Here is a 23,552-nt window from a genome sequence, read left to right as displayed (position 1 = left end):
GCAACCAAAAAATAGCCGGGCGTTGTGGCGGGGCACCTGTAGTCCCAGCTACTCGGGAGGCTGAGGCAAGAGAATCACTGAAGCCCAGGAGTTGGAGGTTGCTGTGAGCTATGTGAGGCCACGGCACTCTACCGAGGGCTATAAAGTGAGACTCTGTCTCTACAAAAAAAAAAAAAAGAAAGAGTCTTTCCTACTCTCTTGATGAGGTGGCTAATGGGGAGTGAAACCCACCCCTTAGGCAGCTCTACCTCCTAGCAATGTCATGACATCCCTAAGTATTGGTCATTTCTCAGCTCTAAATCCATAAACAGATCTTAGCAAATACGATGAACGTTTCTAAATAAATGTTTTTACATATATTTATTCATTTAATCTTCATAAAAATTATCATTTTTCTACAATACATATTTTACAAATGAAAAACACTAAGACAAAGAAAGATTAAATATCTCATCTAAGGTCACTCAGCTGGCAAGTGATGCCAGGACATGAATTTATATTACACTGGGTTGCCTCTCTAAAAAGGAAGCAGTGCCCCGGCTATTTCTGTGAACCACCCAGACCCTAGATAGAAATCTCCACACATTGGGCACACCCCTATCTAGAACACAGCCTTTTAAAGTCCTTGAGACTCTTGGTCTTCCCTGCTAGACCATAATTTCTTTTGAGGTTAAGTGATACACAGCCAGCATCTAGAAGATGTTCAGAATTCTCTGAACAAAAAAGAAAGGAAAAGGTAAAGGGGAGCTTATTGAAGAGAACCATAAGCATACCTCCTCTTCTGCATACTTTTCTAATTATCTTCTTAGCTAATCACTGTCAACTTTCAGAATTCTTTCAAAACAGTTTTAGTTCAAAGACAGCAGATTTTTGCTAACACTGCTTGTTACAATGGCCACCCTGACCCTAGTGCCATGGCCCTCAATGCTAGGCTATCCAGCCTCACAGGCTCCAAAGAGCCATGCCATCCACAGGAAAGCAGCCAGCTGCCCCCGAGCCAGGCTGCTGTCACTTCTTGAGCACACACAGAAAACTGGAGCTCGAGTGAGTCAGGGATTGGCCAACAATTCCCTGTTGGGTCACAGGCCTCTGGCTGCCCCGATCAACAGGAAACCTCAACATGCTTAAGTTGTTTTTAAAAGGGCAAATCAAACAAGAGCCATCCCACGTGTGCATGGGCACGGATGAGAGAAATTCAGTGCCAAGCCAAGCCAATGACCAAAATGACTCCGTTCAGTGAAGAGGTGTGAACAGAATAAGCCTAAGCCCTCCCCAGGGTAGGCAGCAGCAGGGCAACATGCCAGACTTGAGGCGGGGGAGATTCCAGCCTATTCACCATCCAAGAGGCCCTAGCCCTCTCTTTCTTATTTTACAGAACCATAGAAGCAAAAGGTCGTTAGCCCAGCTCCCTGAGCAAACAAGCGCCTGGGCCACACTAATGACTCAGCTATTCTCAACTAGAGGTAGGAAAAGATGCATTCAATAGAGGACCACATCATTCGTTAATGCATTCAACAAATACCTACTATGTGCTGGCCCCAGTTCTAGGTGCTAAATACAAGAATAAAGAAAACAGACACAAATCCGTAACCTCGGGAAATGCTTAAATTCTGGTGGGAGATGACAGGCACTTGATGAAACTCAAAAATCTCTCAGGAAGCCTTTTTAAACCTTTTTAAAGCATACACACCTTATCCCCTCCAGACATTTTGATATGTGCTCCCCTACCAAGGTGAGAATTCGCTGGTCCAGAGAACCACTGTTACTTATGGTAGTACGGGGCATGGCTTCCATGGGTGAGACACAAAAATAGTTGAGCACCGCCAGTCCATCTGATTCCAACATGCTTTCAGAAAGAATACTTCTCCAATTTCCCTTAGTTATTCCAGCATGAACACATCTCTACAGATTAAGAAATTTCTCTCAATGCCTCAGCTACTTTAACTGAGATTTTGTTTCTCTCCCCTTGCGAAACACAAAATATAGCGCAAACTGGCCTTTTCCTTTTAAAGTCCTGTCTTTGGTATCACTGATGATTGGAGGTCCATGGCTTTAAGTGCTGCTGCTGCCCAGCCTCCCCACACAGGCCAGGCCCTATGCACTTCACCAGGAGGGGCTTGCCTATGCAGACCTTTAGCCCAGGCACCCCTAGGCTCATCACAGAGAAGTGACCTCATTCTCTCAGAGGTCTTAGGGACAAGCTGGTAAATAATAGATAAGACCCTGACTCCTGGGGTTGACGGTCTCACTTGAGGTTAGAATTCACTGCTCTCTCTATGTTCTTGCTGTGCCTCTTATTATGTATGAATGTACTCAGTCTCTGAGTATCCTAGTTTTCAGTTCCTCGAAACTGGTCTATGTTTTACATCATGGAGCTGTCTTAATGGACAAACTGGGCTCTGGTTGTAAAATAGTAACTAGTGTTAATTTTTTTTTACCAGGTTATGGTAGGCTAGTCATTCTCAATAGAGGGTAAGAACATCCCAGACTTAGGGTTCAAGTTTCAGTATAACCATGTATGTATAAGCTACATGACTTTAAGCAAGTAACTTTCTCCCTCTCAGCTTCAGTTTCCTAACTATAAAATAGGGGTTAAAAGGCTACATATCTCAGAGGATTGTTGTGAGAAATAGAGAGAATACACACCAAGTGTCAATCGTGACTCTAACGCATAGCAATACTCAATCTTAGCTCAATAACTGTTAATATTAACAAGAGTATGACTATTATCATTACCTGGGAAAACTTGTCGGTTTACCTCTGTCCTTGGGTTCTAAATAGTCTCAAGGCAGGGGGTGTTAAATTAAATATGGCTATGAACCTTTTCAGCCCATGCTATGGGAAGGTAAATGGAATCTATTTCCCTGTCTCTTAAATCTGAGGTGACCCTGTGATTTGTTTTCACTCACAGAATATGATGGTGGAAATTAAAAACAGTCTAAATTCCAAACGTGAGGCCTCAAGAGGCCTTGCAGTTTCTCCTTTTAACATCTGGAATGCTTCCTTCCCGCAACTATCCTATAAGGAAGTCCGTGTAATCTTTTAGAGGAGGATAAGTCACGAGGACCACACTGAGGCACCTCAGTCAACAGCCAACCGTCAACTGCCTGACACAAGAGTGAGGCCATCTAGGATACAGCTGAACCCTGATACATGAATGAGTGACTCCAGGGGAAACCAGTAGAAGAACTGCCCAGAAACACACAGAAATGTGAGAAATCATAACTTGTTTTAAGCCACTAGGTTTTAGGATGGTTTCCTAAACTACAATAGTAAAAATACACAGGTGGGAAAGGTCAGGGTTGCATGCAACTGGCCCACCCCATCGCAGTGCAGAACCACTGCCTGGGCCTTCCATCTCCATTCCTCTCCCCTCCAATTCCCTATAAGCCAGCTTCCACGATGTTGGGAATAGGTCTCTCTCTCATTACTACAGCCTCTGATGCTCTAGGGAGCATTCCCTGAAAATGGAGCTACTTCTATAATCCCAAGAATCAGCCTCCATCCGTCTTTTTTTTTTCCTTCCCATTTTAAGACAAGAGTCTCATTCTGTTTGCCCAGTCTAGAGTACCATGGCATCAAGTTAGTTCACAGAACCTCAAACTCCTGGATTCAAGTGATTCTCCTGCTTCAGCCTCCCGAGCAGCTGAGACTATAAGTGTCTGCCACAATGCCTGACTAATTCTGTCTATTTTTAGTAGAGACGGGGGGTCTCGCTCTTGCTCAGGCTGGTCTTGAACTCCTGAGCTCAAGGGTTCCTCCTGCCTCAGCCTCCCAGAGTGCTAGGATTACAGGTGTGAGCCACCAGGTGTGGCCAGCCTCCATCCATCAGTCTTTGCTCCCAAAGTGGAGACCTGTCACCTACAGACCAGGGAGGCTTCAGGTGAGACACAACACGAGCCAGGTGTCAGGGTGCTCAGTTCTTCATGACCATGAATGACACAGCACCTGGCGTCTCCTGGCAAGGATGGAAGAGCATGCTCACTCTTAGGCTTCAGTTTTGCTCTCTTTAGTTGTTCCACAGTTCTTCAGACAGACTGGAAGTGAAAGTAAGATAATTCTCCTGTTGGATGAGAAGAAACCACAGCCAAGAGAATGGCAGTGACAGGATCCCGACTGCCTTTGGAAGCCACCATGTAAGCAAAGCCTTCTTTTGGATCTGGATACCCACTCTGCCACTGCCACTGACAGTCCCTAGTTTCACTTCTTTAGGGTTCCCAGGACAGTTCCTTGCTAACCTTCTCTGAACCTGAATAAAGGAAGCCACCCTTCACCCAGAACACATTATGCCAGCCCCCCATGTTTGAGACGCTGTTTAGTTTTTATTCATTGGAGCATAGTTTAGGAACTAGTTTAGGAACTAAGGATCAGCAGAGACTAAAAATAGAAAACATTACTTTTACTATAGGTTGCATTCTGGTAGAGGGACACAACCTTGCCTTGTTTTAGAGTGAGCTGACAATAAAAAAAATCAACTGTGCTATTTTATATAGAGAGATTAGGGGAGGCCCCTCTCCATGGTAACATTTGCATAACCTGAAGAAGTGAGTAATGCATTTATCCAGGGGAAGGGTGATCCAGGTGGAACTAGCAGTAGAGCAAAGGCTGGAAACAATAGTATACCTACAGTATTCCAGGGGCAACAAGGAGGCCAATGAGGGCAGAGCAGAGAGAGAAGAAGAGTGAGCTGGAGAAGTGTCTGAGAGGCACCAGAGGCCACATCATGGAAGACCCTGTGGGCAGGTGGTAAGACTTGGGCTTGTGCTCTAAAAGAGGAGGATGCTCTTGAAGGGGTTATGAGTAGAAAAGTGACATGATCCAACTTCTTACTAGAGGATGAAGTGCAGGAGTGCAAGGCTGGCAGCAAGGAGACTAGTTAGAAGGCCACTGCAACAACAATCCAGACAAGAGATTATAGCGGCTTGGATTAGAATGGTAGTAGTAGAAACAGATTTTTTAAGAGAGAGGTTCTTGCTCCATCTCTCAGACTAGAGTATAATGGCAAGATGATAGGTCAATGCAGCTCTAATCTCTTGGGCTCAAGTGATCTTCCCCCTCAACCTCCCAAGTAGCTGGGATGTACAGGTGTGCATTACCATGACTGGCTAATTCTTTTATTTTTTGTAGAGACAGGGTGTCAATATGTTGCTCAGGCTGGTCTTGAACTCCTGGCTTCAAGCAATCCTCCCACTTGCCTCCCAAAGTGCTGGGATTACCAATGTGTGCCACTGTGCACAGCCAGAAAAATGGATCTATATTGAGTGTTGGGCCAATAGGATTTGCGGATGAACCAGATGAAGGATGTGAGAGACAAAAGGAAGTCAAGGATGACATCAAGATTTCTGGTCTTGGTGGTACCCGCAGCTCAGTGGGTAGGGCGCCAACCACTTACACCCAGGCTGGATTCAAACCTGGTCCAGGCCAGCTAAACGACAACCGCAAAAAAAAAAAAAAATAGCTGGACACTGTGGTGGGTGCCTGTAGTCCCAGCTACTTGGGAGGCTGAGGCAAGAGAATCACTTAAGCCCAAGAGTTTGAGGTTGCTGTGAGCTGTGACTCCACAGCACTCTACTGAGTGTGACATAGTGAGACTCCGTCTCAAAAAAAAAAAAAGATTTTTGGCCTAAGCACTTGGTTAGAAGGGAGTTCAGGTTATAAATCTCAGTTTGGGAGTCAGTGGTGGTATACAGATATTATTTAAAACCATGTGGCGAAATTAGATCATCTGGGGTATAAGAATATCTAGAGAAGCCCAGAGACTTAGCTGTAGCACAGTCCAGTGTTTCAAGGTCTGGACATGGAGGAGGAGCTAGTTAAGGAGACTGAGAAGAGTATTCAGCGAGGAAAGGAGAAAACCATGAAGAATGATGTCCTGACACCTGCAAGAAATAGGGAGTGATCAACAGAATCAAATCTGCCAACAACTGAGTAAGAGAAGGACTGAAAAATGATCATCGGATTTGGCAACACAGAGGTCACTGTGACCTTACAAAGAGAAGTTTTGGTGGAGAAGTAGGAAGAGAAGCTTGACGGGAAGAAATTCAAGAAAATGGGAAAAGAAGTAGAGACAGAGTTCAGACAAGTATTTCAAAGAGTTTTCCTTTCAAAGGGAACACAGAAATAGGGTGATAATTAGAGGAAAATGTGGCATAATAGAAGCATTTGAGCTATAAGATATAGGGGTCACTACGAAAGTTTGAGACAGATTGCATTACAGTCCATTATTTCACTTCCAAGAAACACAGTCAACGGCATCCTTTTTGACTCACCTACACAAATGTCAACTTGCTTGGGTTATCAATGTTGCCAAGAGGGCTTCATTTGTTTCTATCCACATGGATTTTGTATTTCTTTTCTTCCTCTTTTTTTTTTGAACAGTCTCCAGCTGTCGTCCTGGATAGAGTGCTGTAATATCATAGCTCACAGCAACCTCCAACTTGGGCTCAAGCAATCCTCTTGCCTCAGTTTTTTTCTAATTTTAGTAGAGATGAGGTCTCCCTTTTGCTCAAGCTGGCCTTGAACTAGTGAGCTCAAGCAATCCACCCATCTCGGCCTCCCAGAGTGCTAGGATTACAGGTGTGAGTTTTGTTTTGTTTTGTTTTGTTTTTTTCTTTTTTGAGACAGAGTCTCTCTCTGCTGCCCAGGGAGAGCCTAACTCACAGCAACCTCAAACTCCTGGGTTCAAGTGATCCTCCTGCCTTACCCTTTTGAGTAGCAGGGACTACAAGTGCCTGCCATAATGCCCAGCCTAATTCTTCAATTTTTTAAAGTAGAGATAGGGGCTCACTGTTGCTTAGGCTCGTCTCGAACTCCTGACCCAAGGGATCCTCCTGCCTCAGCCTCCCATCATGCTAGGATTACAGATGCGAGCCACCATGCCCAGCTGGATTTTATATTTCTTGAGTTTTACGTACCTCAAAACTTTCCTAATGACCCATGTATTAGTCCATGCTTGAATGAGAATGGGAATGATGCAGTGGAGAAGGAAAAGTTGTTAATGCAGGACACAGAGGGAACAAATGCAGAAGTGATGCGCCTTAGCAGTCAGCAAGGAAGGTGGGGACCCAACACCCCCTATAAAACAGGTAAACCACTTATTCTGAGCATCCTCACATTCTAACTGTGTGACTAAGATGATGTAAATTTGTTAACAGTGTCTTAACACCATAAAATAATTCCATAAATGTAAAAATATATATATATTTTTTTGTTTGTTTTTGAGGCAGAGCCTCAAGCTGTCGCCCTGGGTAGAGTGCTATAGCATCACAGCTCACAGCAACCTCCAGCTCCTGGGCTCAAGTGATTCTCTTGCCTCTGCCTCCCAAGTAGCTGGGACTACAGGCACCCGCCACAATGCGTGGCTAATTTTTGTTTGCAGCCGTCATTGTTGTTTGGTGGGCCCAGGCTGGATTCGAACCCGCCAGTTCAGGTATATGTGGCTGGCGCCTTAGCTGCTCGAGCCACAGGCACCGAGCCGTAAAAATAATTTTTAAAAAGCAAATACAGGGCGGCACCTGTGGCTCAAGGAGTAGGGCGCCGGTCCCATATGCCGGAGGTGGCAGGTTCAAACCCAGCCCCGGCCAAAAATCAAAAAAAAAAAAAAAAAAAAAAGGAAATACAAAGTAGCCGGCAACCCAGTCTCTGCTCTTACCATCTCTCACCCTGTTTTGTTTTTTCTTTTTTTTTTTTTTGAGACAGAGTCTCACTATGTCACCCTCAGTAGAGTGCCGTGGCGTCACAGCTCATAGCAACCTCAAACTCTTGGGCTTAAGCAATTGTCTTGCCTCAGCCTCCCTAGTAGCTGAGACTATAGGCGCCCACCACAACGCCCAGCTATTTTTTTGTTGTAGTTGTCATTGTTGTTTTAGCTGGCCCAGGCTGGGTTGGAACCCTCCAGCCTCAGTGTATGAGGCCAGCCCCCTACTCACTGAGCTATGGGCACCGCCCCATCTCTCACTCTTGTTATTCTACAACCCCAGAGTATGTTCCTGGGGAGGCAGACACTGTGGAACTGGGCACTTGTTGTGCCATGCCCTTGCCAGCAAGCAGCCAGTTCTGCTGCTCAGCACACACATGGACGCCAAAACCACAACATGCAATTGGCCAAAACCAACAGGAGACATGGAGTAAGATAAACAGAAAAAAGAAAGGGGGAAAATGTAAAGGAAATTCAATAAAACAGAGAAAACCATAAATACACATGCACACAGAAATATGTATTTGTATAAGACAAGTAAGTAAGATAAAAAGGGAATGAGCTAAGGTATGAAGAGATACATCTGAAGAGACAGCATCATGTGTATGCACACACATGTACACACAGACAGAAAGTGAGAGTTAAAGTGCAAAATAATCCCTCTCAACCCTTGGGTTAGTGACATAGCAAGAAACATCCATGCCACGGAATGTCTTGTATATTGTCAAGTAAGCCCCGGGACATCTCTGGAGGAAAGGCTGTTGTTAGTCGTTGATGACAAGATATTTCTAAACTCAGCATCTTGACGTTGATTTTTTTCTGGTCACAGGGCTACTATAAGTGTTAGTAATAAGAAAGAGCCAAGTTGGAACCAGTGGGACAAAGTCCTAGGAGTCCAGGAAACAGCCGCAGAGGTACCAGGATATGCTATGAACGTCATGAAGTAAGCCTGTCTGCAGGTTAACGTTACAGGGCCCAGCTTCCAATATACTACCATCCCTACTAAGCAGGCGTCTAGCCCGCTTCAAATGAAACTGCTCAGGAAGTGGCCATTCATCATGCTGGAGCTTCCAACCAAGGGCCCTGTTGGCTCAGCCAGCCAGCCAGCCTTAGCCCCCTCCTGCCATTCAGCGACTGCCCCAGCTCTAAGGGATAGAATTCTCACTGCACCACCCTAAGGCCACACTCTGAGCATAAAGGAGGACAAAAAGGAAGAAGGCTGTCTCAGTCCTATCAGCAAGTCCAGAGCACAGCCTTGCCTGGTAACTCCCACTGACATCCTCCTACTCCAGAAAAGTGCTGATAAAAAACAGAGGTCAGGGTGAAGGAAGGAAGGAAGGCCCAGAGGGTAGAATCAGAATCAGAAGCTAGAGACAAGGTAAAACTGGAGGCAGCAGAACCAAGACTAATCAAGGAATTAGCAACAGTGGCCTTGATGAATATAAGAATTACGAAGAACTTGGGTGGCGCCTGTGGCTCAGTGAGTAGGGCGCTGGCCCCATATGCCGAGGGTGGCGGGTTCGGACCCAGCCCCGGCCAAACTGCAACAAAAAAAAAAAAAGAATTATGAAGAACCAGTCACTGCTAGGTGCTTCTTGTGTTCCTTTTTCTGAAAAGAAACCCCTACAGCGAATACCGTAGGCCTGTCCCACCAGTGTATTTTGGGTGGCAGATAGCTATTCTCTTTAATTTACACATCTTTATGGCAAGACAAATAGTACTAAGAAGCTGCACCCAATGAACAAAACTACACCCCAAAATTCTCATCTACACTTGGACCTGATTTTGATGACAAGATTCTAGACCTTGAGTTGATATTATTTATAGGATGAAACCAGAGATCTTAGACCTGGGAAAGATTGAGCAAAGTATGCATCTGGGAAAGATGTGAATTGTGATTAGAGGGCAGACTGTAGCATATTGTACTTTCCAAAGATAGGTATCACAATTTATCCCATAAATAATCTTGTATTTATCTTCTCTTCCCTTCAACATAAGCGGCCCTTTGTAATTCTCTTATAATTAATACAGGATAACAGAAAATACACTATTTTGTTTTTGAGGCCAGGTCATTAAAATGCCATGCATTTTTGCCTTGTCCTCTTGGGATGTATACTCTTGGAATCCAGATACCATGCTGTGAAAACATGCAACCAATGTAAAGGCAACATGTGGGTATTTTCCAGCTGAGGTCCCAGCTAACTGCCAGCATTAACTGTTAGACATGTAAGCCTTCAGATGACACCAGCTCCTAGAGAGTCACCCCCAACCTGCAGGCCACTGCAACTGATACTGCAAGGAACAGAGACAAGCTTTCCCTGCTGAGTCCTACCTAAATCACAATATGTGAGCAAAATAAATGACTATTATTGTTTTAACTCACTAAGTTTTAGGTCATTTTTTATATAGCAATAAATAATGAAAACAGCAATGATGGCATCGTGGTTGGATTCTGAGAAGCATCTTGGGGAAACAGAGGCTAAAGATCCTCCTGAGGGTTTGCCTGCCATGGCCAGGACAGGCTCTGCAATACTATCTTTTACCCCTACCTCTTACCCTCAGAAGATTTTCCTTCTCTGCAAGCTATTGCCCTCTTCCTGAAATCTAAGGCACAGGTTCCAAATCTATATCTACTCTAGCAGTGGGACCTCAAGCCATCTCCAATTTCACCATATCACAAACTGAGGCCACCCTTTCATAGATACGTGTAAATGTGATTTAAAATTATGGCTCACAGCCAATTAGCTGTATGGGCTGTAGCTTCCTCACATGTAATGTAAGTAACTAAGCTAGATGTATCCCAAGATCCTTCCCAACTCTAACATTTCAACAGAATATAGGCTGGGCTCTATGGAGCTGAGACAAGACAAGCTCATACAAATATCCTCCCTACGAAGTAGTATGTGGTAACTGCCATTTGGAGACTCTACACCAAAGTTTTATAACGAATGCAGAGGGGAAGGGCAATTGTCCTACCTGTGTATTTAAGAAAAGCACTAGAAAAGAAGTAACATTTGCATCCACTCTGGCAGAAATGTACGGGTAGCGTTAAAGAACAGGGAAAGATAAGGGCAGAAAGAAAGATCAGATCAAGGAAAGCCCTTGCAACCTAGACTCACTTTGACCTTACCATGGACAGCAGTAGTTTTTGAGCAAGGAGGTCCCAGTAATAGCAATGTTTATAGGGAGGTGAATGTGGTGACATAATAAAACAAAAGAATCATGAAGAGAGGCAATAGCCTTGAGTTTGTCGTTCATTAGTTTTGTATCTTTAGGGGGTACCTCCACTTCTCTATGCCTCAGTTTCCCAATTTGTAAATAAAGTGAGTTAGAGTGAATAAGCTTTAAGCCACCCCCCCTTTTTTTTGAGACAGAGTCTCAAGCTGTCACCCTGGGTAGAGTGCTGTGGCATCACAGTTCACAGCAACCTCCAATTCCTGGGTTCAAGCAATTCTCCTGCCTCCACCTCTCAAGTAGCTGGGACTACAAGCGCCCGCCACGCCTGGCTATTTTTTGGTTGCAGCCGTCATTGTTGTTTGGCAGGCCCAGGCTGGATTTGAACCCGCCAGCTCAGGGATATGTGGCTAGTGCCTTAGCCGCTTGAGCCACAAGCGCCGAGCCTTTAAACCCCTTTTCATCTCTGCTTTTCTAAGAATCTACAGACTGCATAGACAGAGTCCAAAGCTAAGAAGATCTACTGGAAGTCCCTACAAGGATTTGACTAGCAGCACAACAGCTTATACTCCGAAGATCATTAATTAAATTATTTTCAAAAGAAGTTCAAAGTACAGTAAGTATATTCTTTGTTTTACACTTTTTTTTTAATCAATATAATTTAAGTGTGCCACGGAAGTTTAGCTATAGGTTCAAGTGTGCTGTGAGATAAAAAAGGTTGAAAAACACTGCCCTAAATATTGCTCTCCCGGCCATCTAACCAACTGATCAAGAAGTAATTAAAGTCTTCCATGTGCCAGGCATTGTTTTAGGCTCCAGGAACACAGAAAGAAGTCAAAGTCTTTGCCTCTGTAAGTTTATATTCTTACAGGCACCCAGATTTCCTTCATCTACAATTGGAAGCAAGGTTCCCAAATACACGACTGATAGTCTGTGTTTCCAAGTTGCAATGACTCAAGTGCTGGAAGCACATCTTCATAGTGAAGAAGCTGTGAAGGAAATCAGCTGGCACAGCAGGTCTTCTAAAAGAGCCCCAGATGTCTGCCAAGTCTTACAGCAAGTGACAAAGGTCATTCCATCCAGGCAGTTGAATTAGCTCTAAACATAGTACTTCCTTGTTTGCAAATCACCAAGCTGCTTCTAGTCCCACCCCAGGTCATCAACACCAACATAATAAAGTCTGACCTCTGGAATTCAAAGGAGCTTTGAGACCTCCACCCCTCCCTCCCAGAGCTAGATGCAACCATAGCCTGGGAGCTGTAGTGGGAACACCTGTTGTGAAGGTGTATCAGCAGGTAAGGGGGAAACAGTATGCCCATTCAGCCTCACCAACAAAGAGAAAAGGAAACCGGCTCTGGGAGACCAAAACATGACAAAGAACAAAACTTAGGCAGTCAAATGAAAAGGCTTAGATTTCTCTTGAAGGCTTGATTTCTTTCTGCCAAATCAAGACTGAATTTCCCTTAGTGAAAGGGAATAATTAGTAAAACACCTGTAAAGACCTAGGGAATGGAATTCAGGATCTTTAATCCAGACTGGGTTGATGGTAGCACCAGGTGAAATCTTCTGCAAATTAAGGTTACAGCCCTACGAACGTATCAACAGTTCCTGACAGTTCCACTAGGTTCTGTCTACCTATCCCTACCAGTTTTATATGCCTCAGAGCTCCCTTTTCCACAAAGCTGGAAACAAATGCCTCAGCCAGGATGTCAAAAGCCCAGCTTTCCAAAGCCCTGGCACCCTTCCTCCCCTCCCCTCCCTAACCATGGCCCTGGCCAAACCAAGAATTCTCCTCCTCAGACTCTTGGACTAGCAATAATAAAAAAGACCCCGGGTCACAGCCAAACAGTGATTGAAAGATCAGACTAAGAAATTCAGGTGCCGACATTATCAATCCAAGTTGTAAATACCTTGAAGAAGGAGAATGATCACCCCTCTTTGTCCTCCAGTATCTGGCACAGAGCCCAGCACCTAGGAAAACCCTCAGAAGTTGAATCAGTGACTTACCCCCTTACCTAGACCAAAGAACACACCCAGATGTGACATGGGGAGCAGGCAGCCAAAGAAACCATCAGATCACAAGGTCTAAACAACAACTATGGCCCCAGGGCAGCCTCTAGGAGAAGGGTGGAGCTAGCTAAAAAGGCCTAGGACTCAGACAAAAGCCAGGTTCCCAGGAAAGGAGGGAGGGGAGAAGAGAAACGGAAATGTGGCAGGAAGGAAGTGAAGACTTAGAAGGGACACCAGAAAGATGTTTTTTTTTTAGGGACATCTGAGGCTCAGATATTTACAAACATCATCCAGCATGTGATGATGGCAAGCATCCTGGGAAGGCTGAAGGAAAAGCAATATCTGAAAACATTTGGAAACACACACACACGTATTCCAGTAGAAACTAGGGCACCTGCCAGCAGTCTGGGTTCTGCTTTGGAATGCACTGTAAATACTACATCTCTCACTCCTTCACTCCAACCTTGCATGGTAGAAATTACAAAAAAAAAAATGAATACTTAAAGGAGTTGAGGGTTGCTGGGTATGGTAATCTCCAAATTGGGTTCTAAAGATACTATTTCTTTTCTTTCTTTCTTCTTTTTTTTTTTGAGACAGAGTCTTACTCTGTTGCCCAGGCCAGAGTGCTCACAGAAACCTCAAACTCTTGGGCTCAAATGATCCTCTTTTTTTGTTTGTTTGTTTTTGAGACAATCTCACTCAGTAGAGTGCCATGGGGTCACATCTCACTCTTGGGCTTAAGCGATTCTCCTGCCTCAGCCTCCCAAGTAGGTGGGACTACAGGCATAACACCCAGCTATTTTGTTGTTGTTGTTGTTGTTGTAGTTGCCATTGTTGTTTAGCAGGCCAGGGCCAGCTTTGAACCCTCCAGCCCCCATGTATGTGGCCGGTGCCCTAACCACTGAGCTATGGGCACTGAACCTTAAGCAATCCTCTTGCCTCAGACTCCCAAGGAGCTGGGACTACACACACGTGCCACCATGCCCAATTCAATTTTTCTATTTTTAGTAGAAACAGGGTTTCACTCTTGCTCAAGTTGGTCTCGAACTCCTGAACTCAAGCAATACTCCCACCTTGGCTTCCCAGAGTGCTGGGATTACAGGTGTGAGCTACTATTCCCAGCCTATACTATTTCTTTAAAAGTAAGAATAAAAATACACAATCAAATATGTTTGTTTCACCTCTGCAGTATTCTGATATTTAAAAAAAATGAGAACCTTAATTCCCATCTCCTTCCTCTAACTTAATCATGGCAAGACTGCCACCAGCCTGGTAGAGCCCAGAAGACTGGTTCCTAGGAGGAGCCAATGGCAGACAAAGGCTCTAAGACCTGTTTCTCCTTGGCCAGCAATATGCTGTGGAAGATGTCAGTTTCTCCACTTGTTTTATCCAAGAAGTTGTTGGTCCCTGCCATTCCCAGCCTTCTCCTTATTCAGGGAAGCAGATAGGTCAGGAACCCCGGTCTAGGTTAGACAGGTCCCAGGGGCAGGGGCAGGGGCAAGGGCTGTTCTTACTGCTCTTGCTGCCACAAAGTGGATATTCAATTTGTTTGGCTAAGTCCCAAGCACATAGGCACTTAACAAGTTAGAGCCTACCAATCCCTGTTTGGTTGGCACAGTCTACCTAGACTATTTCCACTGAGACTAAGCCATGCATGTACGGTGTGAGGAACTAGGAACCTCTGCCTCCTTCACACCAATCACTTGCCAGGGGATACATCCTATGACCTATTGTACTAACTACATCTGGACTCCACTTCTGAATGAACCAAACATCTACCAAAAATCTGAGTATGCCTCGCCCCAATGAACTCAGCCTAGCACTGCACAGCCCAGATGCCCAGGATGGAACTAGCTTTGGCCCAACCAAAGTGGAGCACCCTTCTCATAGCTATCCATTCTAGTGGCTAAGATCCCAAAAGCCAAATTTTTTCACCTGAGATTCAGCAGAAAGGGCTAAGAAAAGTGTGTGGCTTTAATAAAAGAGACTGAAAGTACTGCTAAGACGTCAACATTTAGCCTTTGCCAAGACCTTGGAAGCGCTGGTGGGAACACTGTTATCTACCTGCCAGTTTTAGAAGCTCTGATCACATCGTAAGAAAGGGGTTAACATTTTATTGAGTGGCTTTATGCTAGGCATTATGCTAAGCACAGATTATGTATTATTGCATTTAATACTCACAACAACACTGTGAGATAAGTACTATTACTATCATTATTTTATAGAGGAGGTAACCAAGATTTTATAAGGCACAGGAAAACGTTCTGAAAGCTCACTACTTGGTAAGTAGTTAGAACTGTGATTTGAACCCAATTCTATATGACTCCAAAATCTGTGGTTTGTCTGAACTCTTATAAAGCCTGGACATCTGCTTAGAACTTGTGTCTACACACCCCCTAACTGAATGTGGTCATCCTTCCTCACTACGGTATATCCTGGCTCAGGTACAGATTCCAAACTGCCCCCAACCTGGGAAATGCTTACAGCCAGAAGAACATCAGTTGCTTCTTGCTGACTCTGTCCCTGGAACACCAGGCATCTCCAAAGCTAAGCTTGTTTTAGGGTTACTGTTTGCTACCTCCTATGAAAACTTAGAGAACTAGAAAATGCCTTCTACCTAATGGTCACCATGAGCAGGCTTAGACCAGTACCTGGATGACTGTCAGAGTCATGATGATAATTATGTACATCTGGCTGTCCCTTGATGCCATTCCCCAACAGTGATCCCCTACCCACCTGCTCAGAGTCCCCTGAGGGGCCTTAGTGCCTCCGGCTCCATGGGTGATGCTGGAATTCTTGTTGGCAGTCATGGTCATTTCGGCTCTCTGCAAACTCAGTGCCCTGAAAAGAAGACAAGGCCTGTAAGCCAAGTGTCCATGGGCAGCCAAAAGCACCTCAAACATGTTCCAGATGACCTTCAAAACTGCCAAGAGGGTTTCTGTGGCAGGAGTAGAAATCACTTTCCCACATGTTTGACTCCATATGTTACAGGTTAAAGAGCCTTACGAGAGTGCTAGCCTGGGTAGGGAAGAGTCTATTAGTTTATAGATGTTATTACTTCACAGAAAATGAAAAGAATAAAAATAAAACTCTACCCAAATCCTACCTCTCCTCATTTCTTTTTTTTTTTTTTTTGAGATAGAGCCTCAAGCTGTCACCCTGGGTAGAGTGCCATGGTATCACAGCTCACAGCAACCTCCAACTCCTGGACTTAAAGGATTCTCTTGCCTCAGCCTCCCAAATAGCTGGGACTACAGGCACCCGCCACAACGCCTGGCTATTTTTTAGTTCTGGTTGTCATTGTTGTTTGGCAGGCCAGGCTGGATTCAAACCTGCCAGCTCAGGTGTATGTGGCTGGCGCCTTAGCCGCTTGAGCTACAGGCGCTGAGCCCTCTCCTCAGTTCTTAAGCAGTTTCCCAAACTTCTATCATTCCACGTAGGCTTATCGTTTCTGTCATATTTGCATATTTCCTTATTTTTCTTGAATAAACTTGAAACTGATTTTCTTTTCTTAAAAACAAATTTTAAGGCTGGGCATGGTGGTTCACATCTATAAACCTAGTAGTCTGGATGGCACGTGGATTGCTTGAGCTCAGGAGTTTGAAAACAGCCTAAGCAAGAATGAGACTATCTCTACTAAAAATAGAAAAACTAGCCAGGCATGGTGGTACACTGCTTGTAGTACCAGCTACTTGGGAGTTTGAGACAAGAGGATCGCTTGAGGCCAAGGGTTTGCGGTTACTATGAGCTATGGTGCCATGGCACTCTAATCTGGGGCAACAGAGTGAGATTGCCTAAAAAAAAAAATTGTTTAACCTTGTTCTAAACAACAAACTATTCATTTTTTATTCAACAAATAATTACTGAGTACCCACATCTAAGGCAAATGCAACCAAGAAAAGAACTTCAAAAAGTCTCTGCCCTCATGGAGCTTACATCCTAATGGGGAAAAACAGACGTGTGGAATACTAAAGTGTACATTTGTGTATAAAATGTAAGGTGATGATAAGTGGTATAAAGGGGGGAAGATGACACAAGGTAGAAAGAAAGAGAATGAGAGAAGATATTATTTTAAATAGAATTTTCAGGAAAGCCATTTTAATTTTTTTATTTTTTTTGGAGACAAAGTCTCACTTTGTTGCCCTCCGTGGACTACTGTAGCATCATAGCTCACAGCAACCTCAGACTCCTGGGTTCAAGCAACTCTCTTGTCTCAACCTCCTGAGTAGCTGGGTTTACAGGTGCCCACCACAACGCCTGGCTATTATTAGAGATGAGGTCTCACTCTGGCTCAGGCTGGTCTCCAAGTTGTGAGCTCAAGCGATCCACTTGCTTCAGCCTCCCAGAGTGCTAGGATTACAGGCGTGAACCACTGTGCCAGCAATGAAAGGCCATTTTAATAAAGTGATATTTGAGCAGACACCATGAAATTGTCAGCTGAAGTATTAATCATATTTTTTCTAATATTCATTAAAATAAACATACATTAAGGTGTTTAAATATTTACAATGCAAAAAATGTCCATTCATATACTGTTAGCTAATATATCACCAATGATAAAAGGACTATTCTTTAGGGAACACTATTTTATGCCAAGTGATGAAAGGAAGAAAAAAGTTAAAATTTAACAGTACATTCAGATTAGAAAGGAAAAAGTGAAATTATTTCTATTTGTAGACGGCATGATTTTATATATAGAAAATCCTAAGGATTCCCTAAAAATCTATTAAACTACTAAACGAGTTCAAGAAAGTGTACAGGATACAAAATCAATGCAAAAAAATCCATTTTATTTCTAGACACTAGCAATGAACAATCTGAAAATGAAATTGAGAACACAGTTCCATTAATAATAGCAGCAAAAATAAAATACTTAGAAATAAATTTAAGGAAAAAATGTAAGACACATACGCTGCAAACTACAAAACACCAACGAAAGACATTAAAAATTGGAAAAACATACCAAGTTCAAGAATCAGTAAATTGACCATTGTTAAGATGATAATACTTCCCCAAATTATCTACAGATTCAACAGTATACCCATCAAAATCTCAGCTGACTTCTTTGCAGAAATTGACAAGTTGATCCTAAAACTTTGTGGAAATGCAAGGGACCCACAGCAGGCAAAACAATCTCAGAAAGGAAGAATAAAGTTGGAGGGCTCATACTTGCCAATTTCAAAACATACTGCAAAGCTACAGAAATCAAGAGAGTATGGTACTAAAAATAGAAATAGAGATCAATGGAATACAATCCAGAGTCCAGAAATAAAGCTTTACACTTATGGTCAACTGATGTTCAATGAGGATGACAAGACAATTCAATGGGGCAAAGAAGAGTCTTTTTAACAAATGATACTAGGAAAACTGAATATCCATATACAAAAGAATGAAGTAGGACTTTTGCATCATAGCATGTACAAAAAATAAGTAAAAATGGATTGTAGACCTAAAAGCTAAAATTACAAAAGCAAAGCTTAAAAGGTAACATAAAAGTAAACCTTTGTGACATTGGATTAGGTGATTTTTCCTGTATATGACACCAAAAGCATAAGCAACAACCAAAAAGACCCATAAACTGGATTATGCCAAAATGAAAGACTGTATTATAAGCAATACCATCAAGAAAGTAAAAAAAATACAACCTACAGAATGGGAGAAATTATTTGCAGAAATGTATCTGCTAAGAAGCATGTATCCGGAATATATAAAGAATTCTTACAACTCAATAATAAAAAGACAAATAACCCAATTAAACAGTAGATAAAGGATTTGAGTAGAGTTCTCCAGAGACATAAATGTAGCCAATAAACATATGAAACAATCCTTATTATCATTAGCCATTAGGGAAATACAAATCAAAACTAGAGTGAGATACTATTTCACATCCAGTAGGATAACAATAATGAAAAAAGACAGATAAAAATAAGTGCTAGTGAGACTGTACCTAAATTGAAACCCTCATTCATTGCAGGTGGGAATGTAAAATAGTACAGCGGTTTTGGAATACATTTTAGCAGTTCCTCAAAATGTTACACAAACAGTTACCACATGAACCAGCATGACCCACTTCTGGGTATATAACCAAGAGAAATGAAAACATATGGTGACACAAACACCTATAAACAAGTGTTCATAATCGTGCTACTCATAATAGGCAAACAGCGAAACAATCCAAATGTCCATCAACTGATGACTATATACCCAAAACACAGTATATCAATGCAAAGGAGTAGTATTTGGACATAAAAAGGAATAAAGTATTGATACATTCTAAGACATGGATAAACCTTGATTCTATTTTTATGAAATGTCCAAATTAGGTGTATTTATAGAGATAATAAGTAAATTAGTGATTACATAGAGCTGGGTTGAGAGTGGCAGAATGGGCATAACTGATATAAGATTTTTTTCTTAGGGTAATAAAAATGTCCTGGAATTATACAACTCTCTGAATATATTCAAAACTACTTAATTATATGGATGAATTTTATGGTATGTGAATTACATGTCAACATATATTTTAAAAATAAAACTTAAGGACTCATAAAGGGTCTATTACATGCCTTGGTGAGAGGCTGTGAAAGACAACACAATTGATAACATCAAGCAAGTTTCCAACGTGAATGTGCATCATGGCCTGAGCTAGCACCATCATCATGGAAGCACGACAGTTCGTGAACACTATGCTCTCACTCTGGTTGGCATCTTTACATCCATCAAAACAAAGTATATCTGAATGTGAAAGTTAAACATATTTATTTATGGCCACTAAAGTTCTTAATCCTGTAGGCCATCTTATTTAATTATGTTAGTGCAAATAAGTGATTTGTTTCAATGATAAAAATAAGTCAAACCCTACTTCTTTATGTTATTTATAGTTCTTTTCTAATTTCAATATGAAATACATTAGCTCAAACTTCTTTAACTTCCATGTAAGCTCTCAGGGTTCTATGGTTTTGGCGATGGTGGAGCTGAGTGGGGTGATATAGTTGGAAAGGCATAAGATGATTATCTGATGGTGACAGAAATGCAACATCCCTCCAAGGAGAAAACTGCAGATGCTTTTGGAAAAAGGGAACCAACCCTGAGCCTCACTTTGATTCTTTATAAAATGGAGAAAAGCCTTCTCTAGCTATTAGGTGGGGAGTGAAGTCTTTACAAACTTAGCTATATAGCACAATGTTATTGGTGATGATGATGAGTTGATCTTGCCACCAGGGCTATCTGTGCACACTGGCTCTGGTGAGCTGTTGTCTACCTAGCACCAGTCCAATGCCAGGTTAAGTACTGGCTATGACTGTGTGTGCAACAGAGTGAAGAGAGAGAAGCAGCCTCTGGAAGCCTTCTCAGGCCCGCTCTCAGAGTCCCCAGGGAACACAGTGCTACAGCAATCAACTTGCTAAGCATCAACTTTTAACTACAGCAATGGTAGCCATGGACACAATAACCATCACCACACATCAAAATAACACTTGGCATGCTTGATCAGCTCCAGGAAGGCCCTCAGGGAAAGGGCAAAAGATTTGTGGAAAGACCAGAAACTGAAATATATTAAAAGAACATGATGAAAAATGTAATTCTTTCTTTCCTTGAATTTCCAAACTTAGAAGGGGTGGACTTGCTGCTCTGAAATGCTATTATGTATATGAGAACACAAAGCCAACTTAGAAGGAAGGAAAAATGTAGCTGACTCTGACATTTTAGTGGGCCAAGAAGAAAAATCCTGTGAAAATTTAACAAAATTGTTCCCAGGGACATGGCAGGGAACCTTAGTCACATTTCTGCAAGAGTGCAACAGCCATTCAAACATCCTGGGCAGACACTGAGAAACCCAGAAGGACCCACTAGTTTAGAAGAATGTAGATGCCTGTCCACCATCCTCCCCAAGGGCTCTCTCTGAGCCAAGACTGTCAGGGTCAAGGAATACTTTGGGGGCTTGAGGAGCTTCAGGCCAAGCTAACCCTTCATACCTGAAGCTCAGGCTGGCACACTCTCAGCATGCTGGCTTCCTGGGCCATATTGCTTCTCCTAATCTCCTAAAAGCTGCTCCAGGCTCTCAGCCATGCTCTCAGCCTGATACATTAGTCAGGCTATAGTAGAGAAAGTCCAGGCAGAAACTACATGTTTGGAAAATGAAATTGTTCTATTAGCATCTACCACCAACCACAAGTTCCTCAAAAACATAACTTTGATATATTATAGACAATTGTCTGAAGAGCTACAGTCTAGGGAAAGGAACATAGTAAGGTCCCTCTGGAATTTTTCTACAAACTCTGCAGACAAAAAGGGCACAATCCTGGCACTTGAGGGGCACTGGGAAGAATACCTGACTTGGAATCAGATAACTAGCTCCAGCCCTGCCTCTTTCAACTGCTAGGTATGTGACCTTCCACACATGAGTTGCAAAGACTCACTTTCTTACTTAACAGCGATAATAATATGACCTACTTCCCATGATTGCTTCCCAAAGTCAGACTCCCTGGTACTGTCCTTCAATCCATTAGTAAATGGATTGAATGTACGTATGTATGAATGTATGTTAGGCACTGTGCAAGGTGTTAGGAACCAAAAATAGACATAGTCTTGGGTGGCGCCTGTGGCTCAAAGGAGTAGGGCGCCAGCCCCATATGCAGGAGGTGGCGGGTTCAAACCCAGCCCCGGCCAAAAAAAAAAAAAACTGCAAAAAAAAAGAGAAAAGTCAAGAAAAAAGTGGACACCAGGAAGGCCTCTGGCAGGTAACATTTAACTTAAGCCTTAATCTATTTGTCACCCACAGTAAGAGAACCTAAGGAAAAGAAAAGGTATTCTTATTATGAGACACATTGCTGGTTTGGTTTTGTTTTCTTTTTTTTTGAGACCGAGTCTTATTCTGTCACCTGGGCTAGAGTGCCATGACCTCAGCCTAGCTCACAGCAACCTCAAACTCCTGGGTTCAAATGATTACTGGTTGGGATTACTGGTTAATTTTTCTATTTTTAGTAGAGACAGGGTCTCACCAATTCCGAAGCTCAAGTGATCTTCCTGCCTCAGCTTCCCAGAGTGGCTATGATTATATAGGAGTGAGCCATCATAGCTAGCCTAGATTATTTTATATATGTAATTACAATAGCTAAGATTATCAGCACTTTACATGTAAATCATTTAATCCTTTTAACAACCTACCAAGTAGGTTCTATAATCACATTTATACTTTTATCAAGGAACTCAAGATACAAAGCAATGAACTTACTTGCCCCAAGTCACACAGCTAAAAAGTAGCAAGGCAAGGATTTGAATCCAGGTTTCTTACACCTGTGTCCCAGTTCTGAGCCAGGACCCTGAATGGTCTCCAACCGTCTTCCAATTTTGCTCTCCCCATTCTACAGCCTCACTCTTCTGATCAGGAAACTTAGGTTCACAGAAATTTAATGACTATTTGATGATCACTCAGTAAAGGGACTGAACAAGAATGAGGATCCAGCTCTGTCTGACTCCACTGTCCATTTAATTTCCTTAACATTGATGGGCGTGCTGGTTAAAAATGCAGAGTCCCAGGCCCCACCTCCCCCTCCTATGTGGAAATATGTGCACCTGGGGCCTAGGAATCCACATTTTCAGTAGGTTTGTGCCCTGCAGCATGTTCTCTGAGGACTTAGAAAGGTACAAGGGGTCACTATTCATCTCCTTCCCAAGAGTTTGCCCAGCTGTGATCAAATAAAAGATGGTCTCTCAGCCTCACTTCCTCCTCCCCCCACCTAGTAGCTTCTTCTACCCTGCAGAAACCCACTGGCCCTCAACCACAAAGGAATAGGTACATTGCTGATCCAGTGAAAGCATTTTCAATGTCTCAGTTTCTTCAGTCTTCTGGTGTGCTCAGCATTTTTGTATCTCAAAACATCGCTTCCTGTCACCCATTTGTCCTTCCAAACTCCTGGAAAAAGAATTTATACCAGAAGCCATAAACTTGTGGTCTGTTAAGAGCAAAGACATAGCTCATTTGGCCTTTCCTTTATTTTCACATAATGTGAATTAACTGTTAAACATATAAGAAACTAATTACAGGGCGGGGCCTGTGGCTCAGTCGGTAAGGCACCGGCCCCATATACCAAGGGTGGCAGGTTCAAACCCAGCCCCGGCCAAACTGCAACAAAAAAATAGCCGGGCATTGTGGCGGGTGCCTGTAGTCCCAGCTACTCGGGAAGCTGAGGCAGGAGAATCGCCTAGGCCCAGGAGTTGTTGGTTGCTGTGAGCTGTGTGATGCCACGGCACTCTACTGAGGGCAATAAAGTGAAACTCTGTCTCTATAAAAAAAAAAAAGAAAAAAGAAAGAAACTAATTACAAAGAAAAATTCAGATTCCACCTTGTCTTGAAAGATTAGGAAATCTGCCATCACTGCATTCCTGTACAGCAACAGCTGGCCAGAGCTGAGTACCAGTGGCCAGTCAGGTGCAGCGACCCCTCTCTAGTTCCACACCCCACCACTACCATCTGGCAGCCCCAGGCAGCCGGCAAGTGCCAGTTTTCCAGTCTGCAGCCCAGCAGGGAGGGTTAGGAAGCATGGCAGCATAAGACTGGGAATAAGCAGTGAAGGAAGGGGAGCCGGCAGTGAAGAGGACACAGAAAGCCCTTTGGGCATATGTATGGTCTACTCCAGAAGGAGACACTTGAGCCCTGAGAGAAAGGAGAAAG

At 43.1% G+C, this 23,552-nt stretch overlaps 1 protein-coding gene across 9 annotated transcripts in view; it reads right to left on the bottom strand.

Moving 5' to 3' along the window:
• DENND2B (DENN domain containing 2B) overlaps positions 1-23,552 on the bottom strand; it is a 173,717-nt gene that overhangs the window by 37,981 nt on the left and 112,184 nt on the right. For 8 of the 9 annotated variants that reach the window (XM_053562349.1, XM_053562346.1, XM_053562347.1 and 5 more), the window contains one exon: positions 15,617-15,721. In XM_053562349.1, the coding sequence (XP_053418324.1) occupies positions 15,617-15,696 (80 nt within the window). In that variant the 5' untranslated portion in view covers positions 15,697-15,721. Of the gene's footprint in view, positions 1-6,269; positions 7,132-15,616; positions 15,722-23,552 lie in introns of those variants that run through there. The other variant, XM_053562352.1, reaches the window with a different exon arrangement.

This window comes from Nycticebus coucang, chromosome 14, assembly GCF_027406575.1.
Source record: "Nycticebus coucang isolate mNycCou1 chromosome 14, mNycCou1.pri, whole genome shotgun sequence".
Classification (NCBI taxonomy): Eukaryota; Metazoa; Chordata; class Mammalia; order Primates; family Lorisidae; genus Nycticebus; species Nycticebus coucang.
This window is presented reverse-complemented; position numbering and strand designations above follow the sequence as displayed.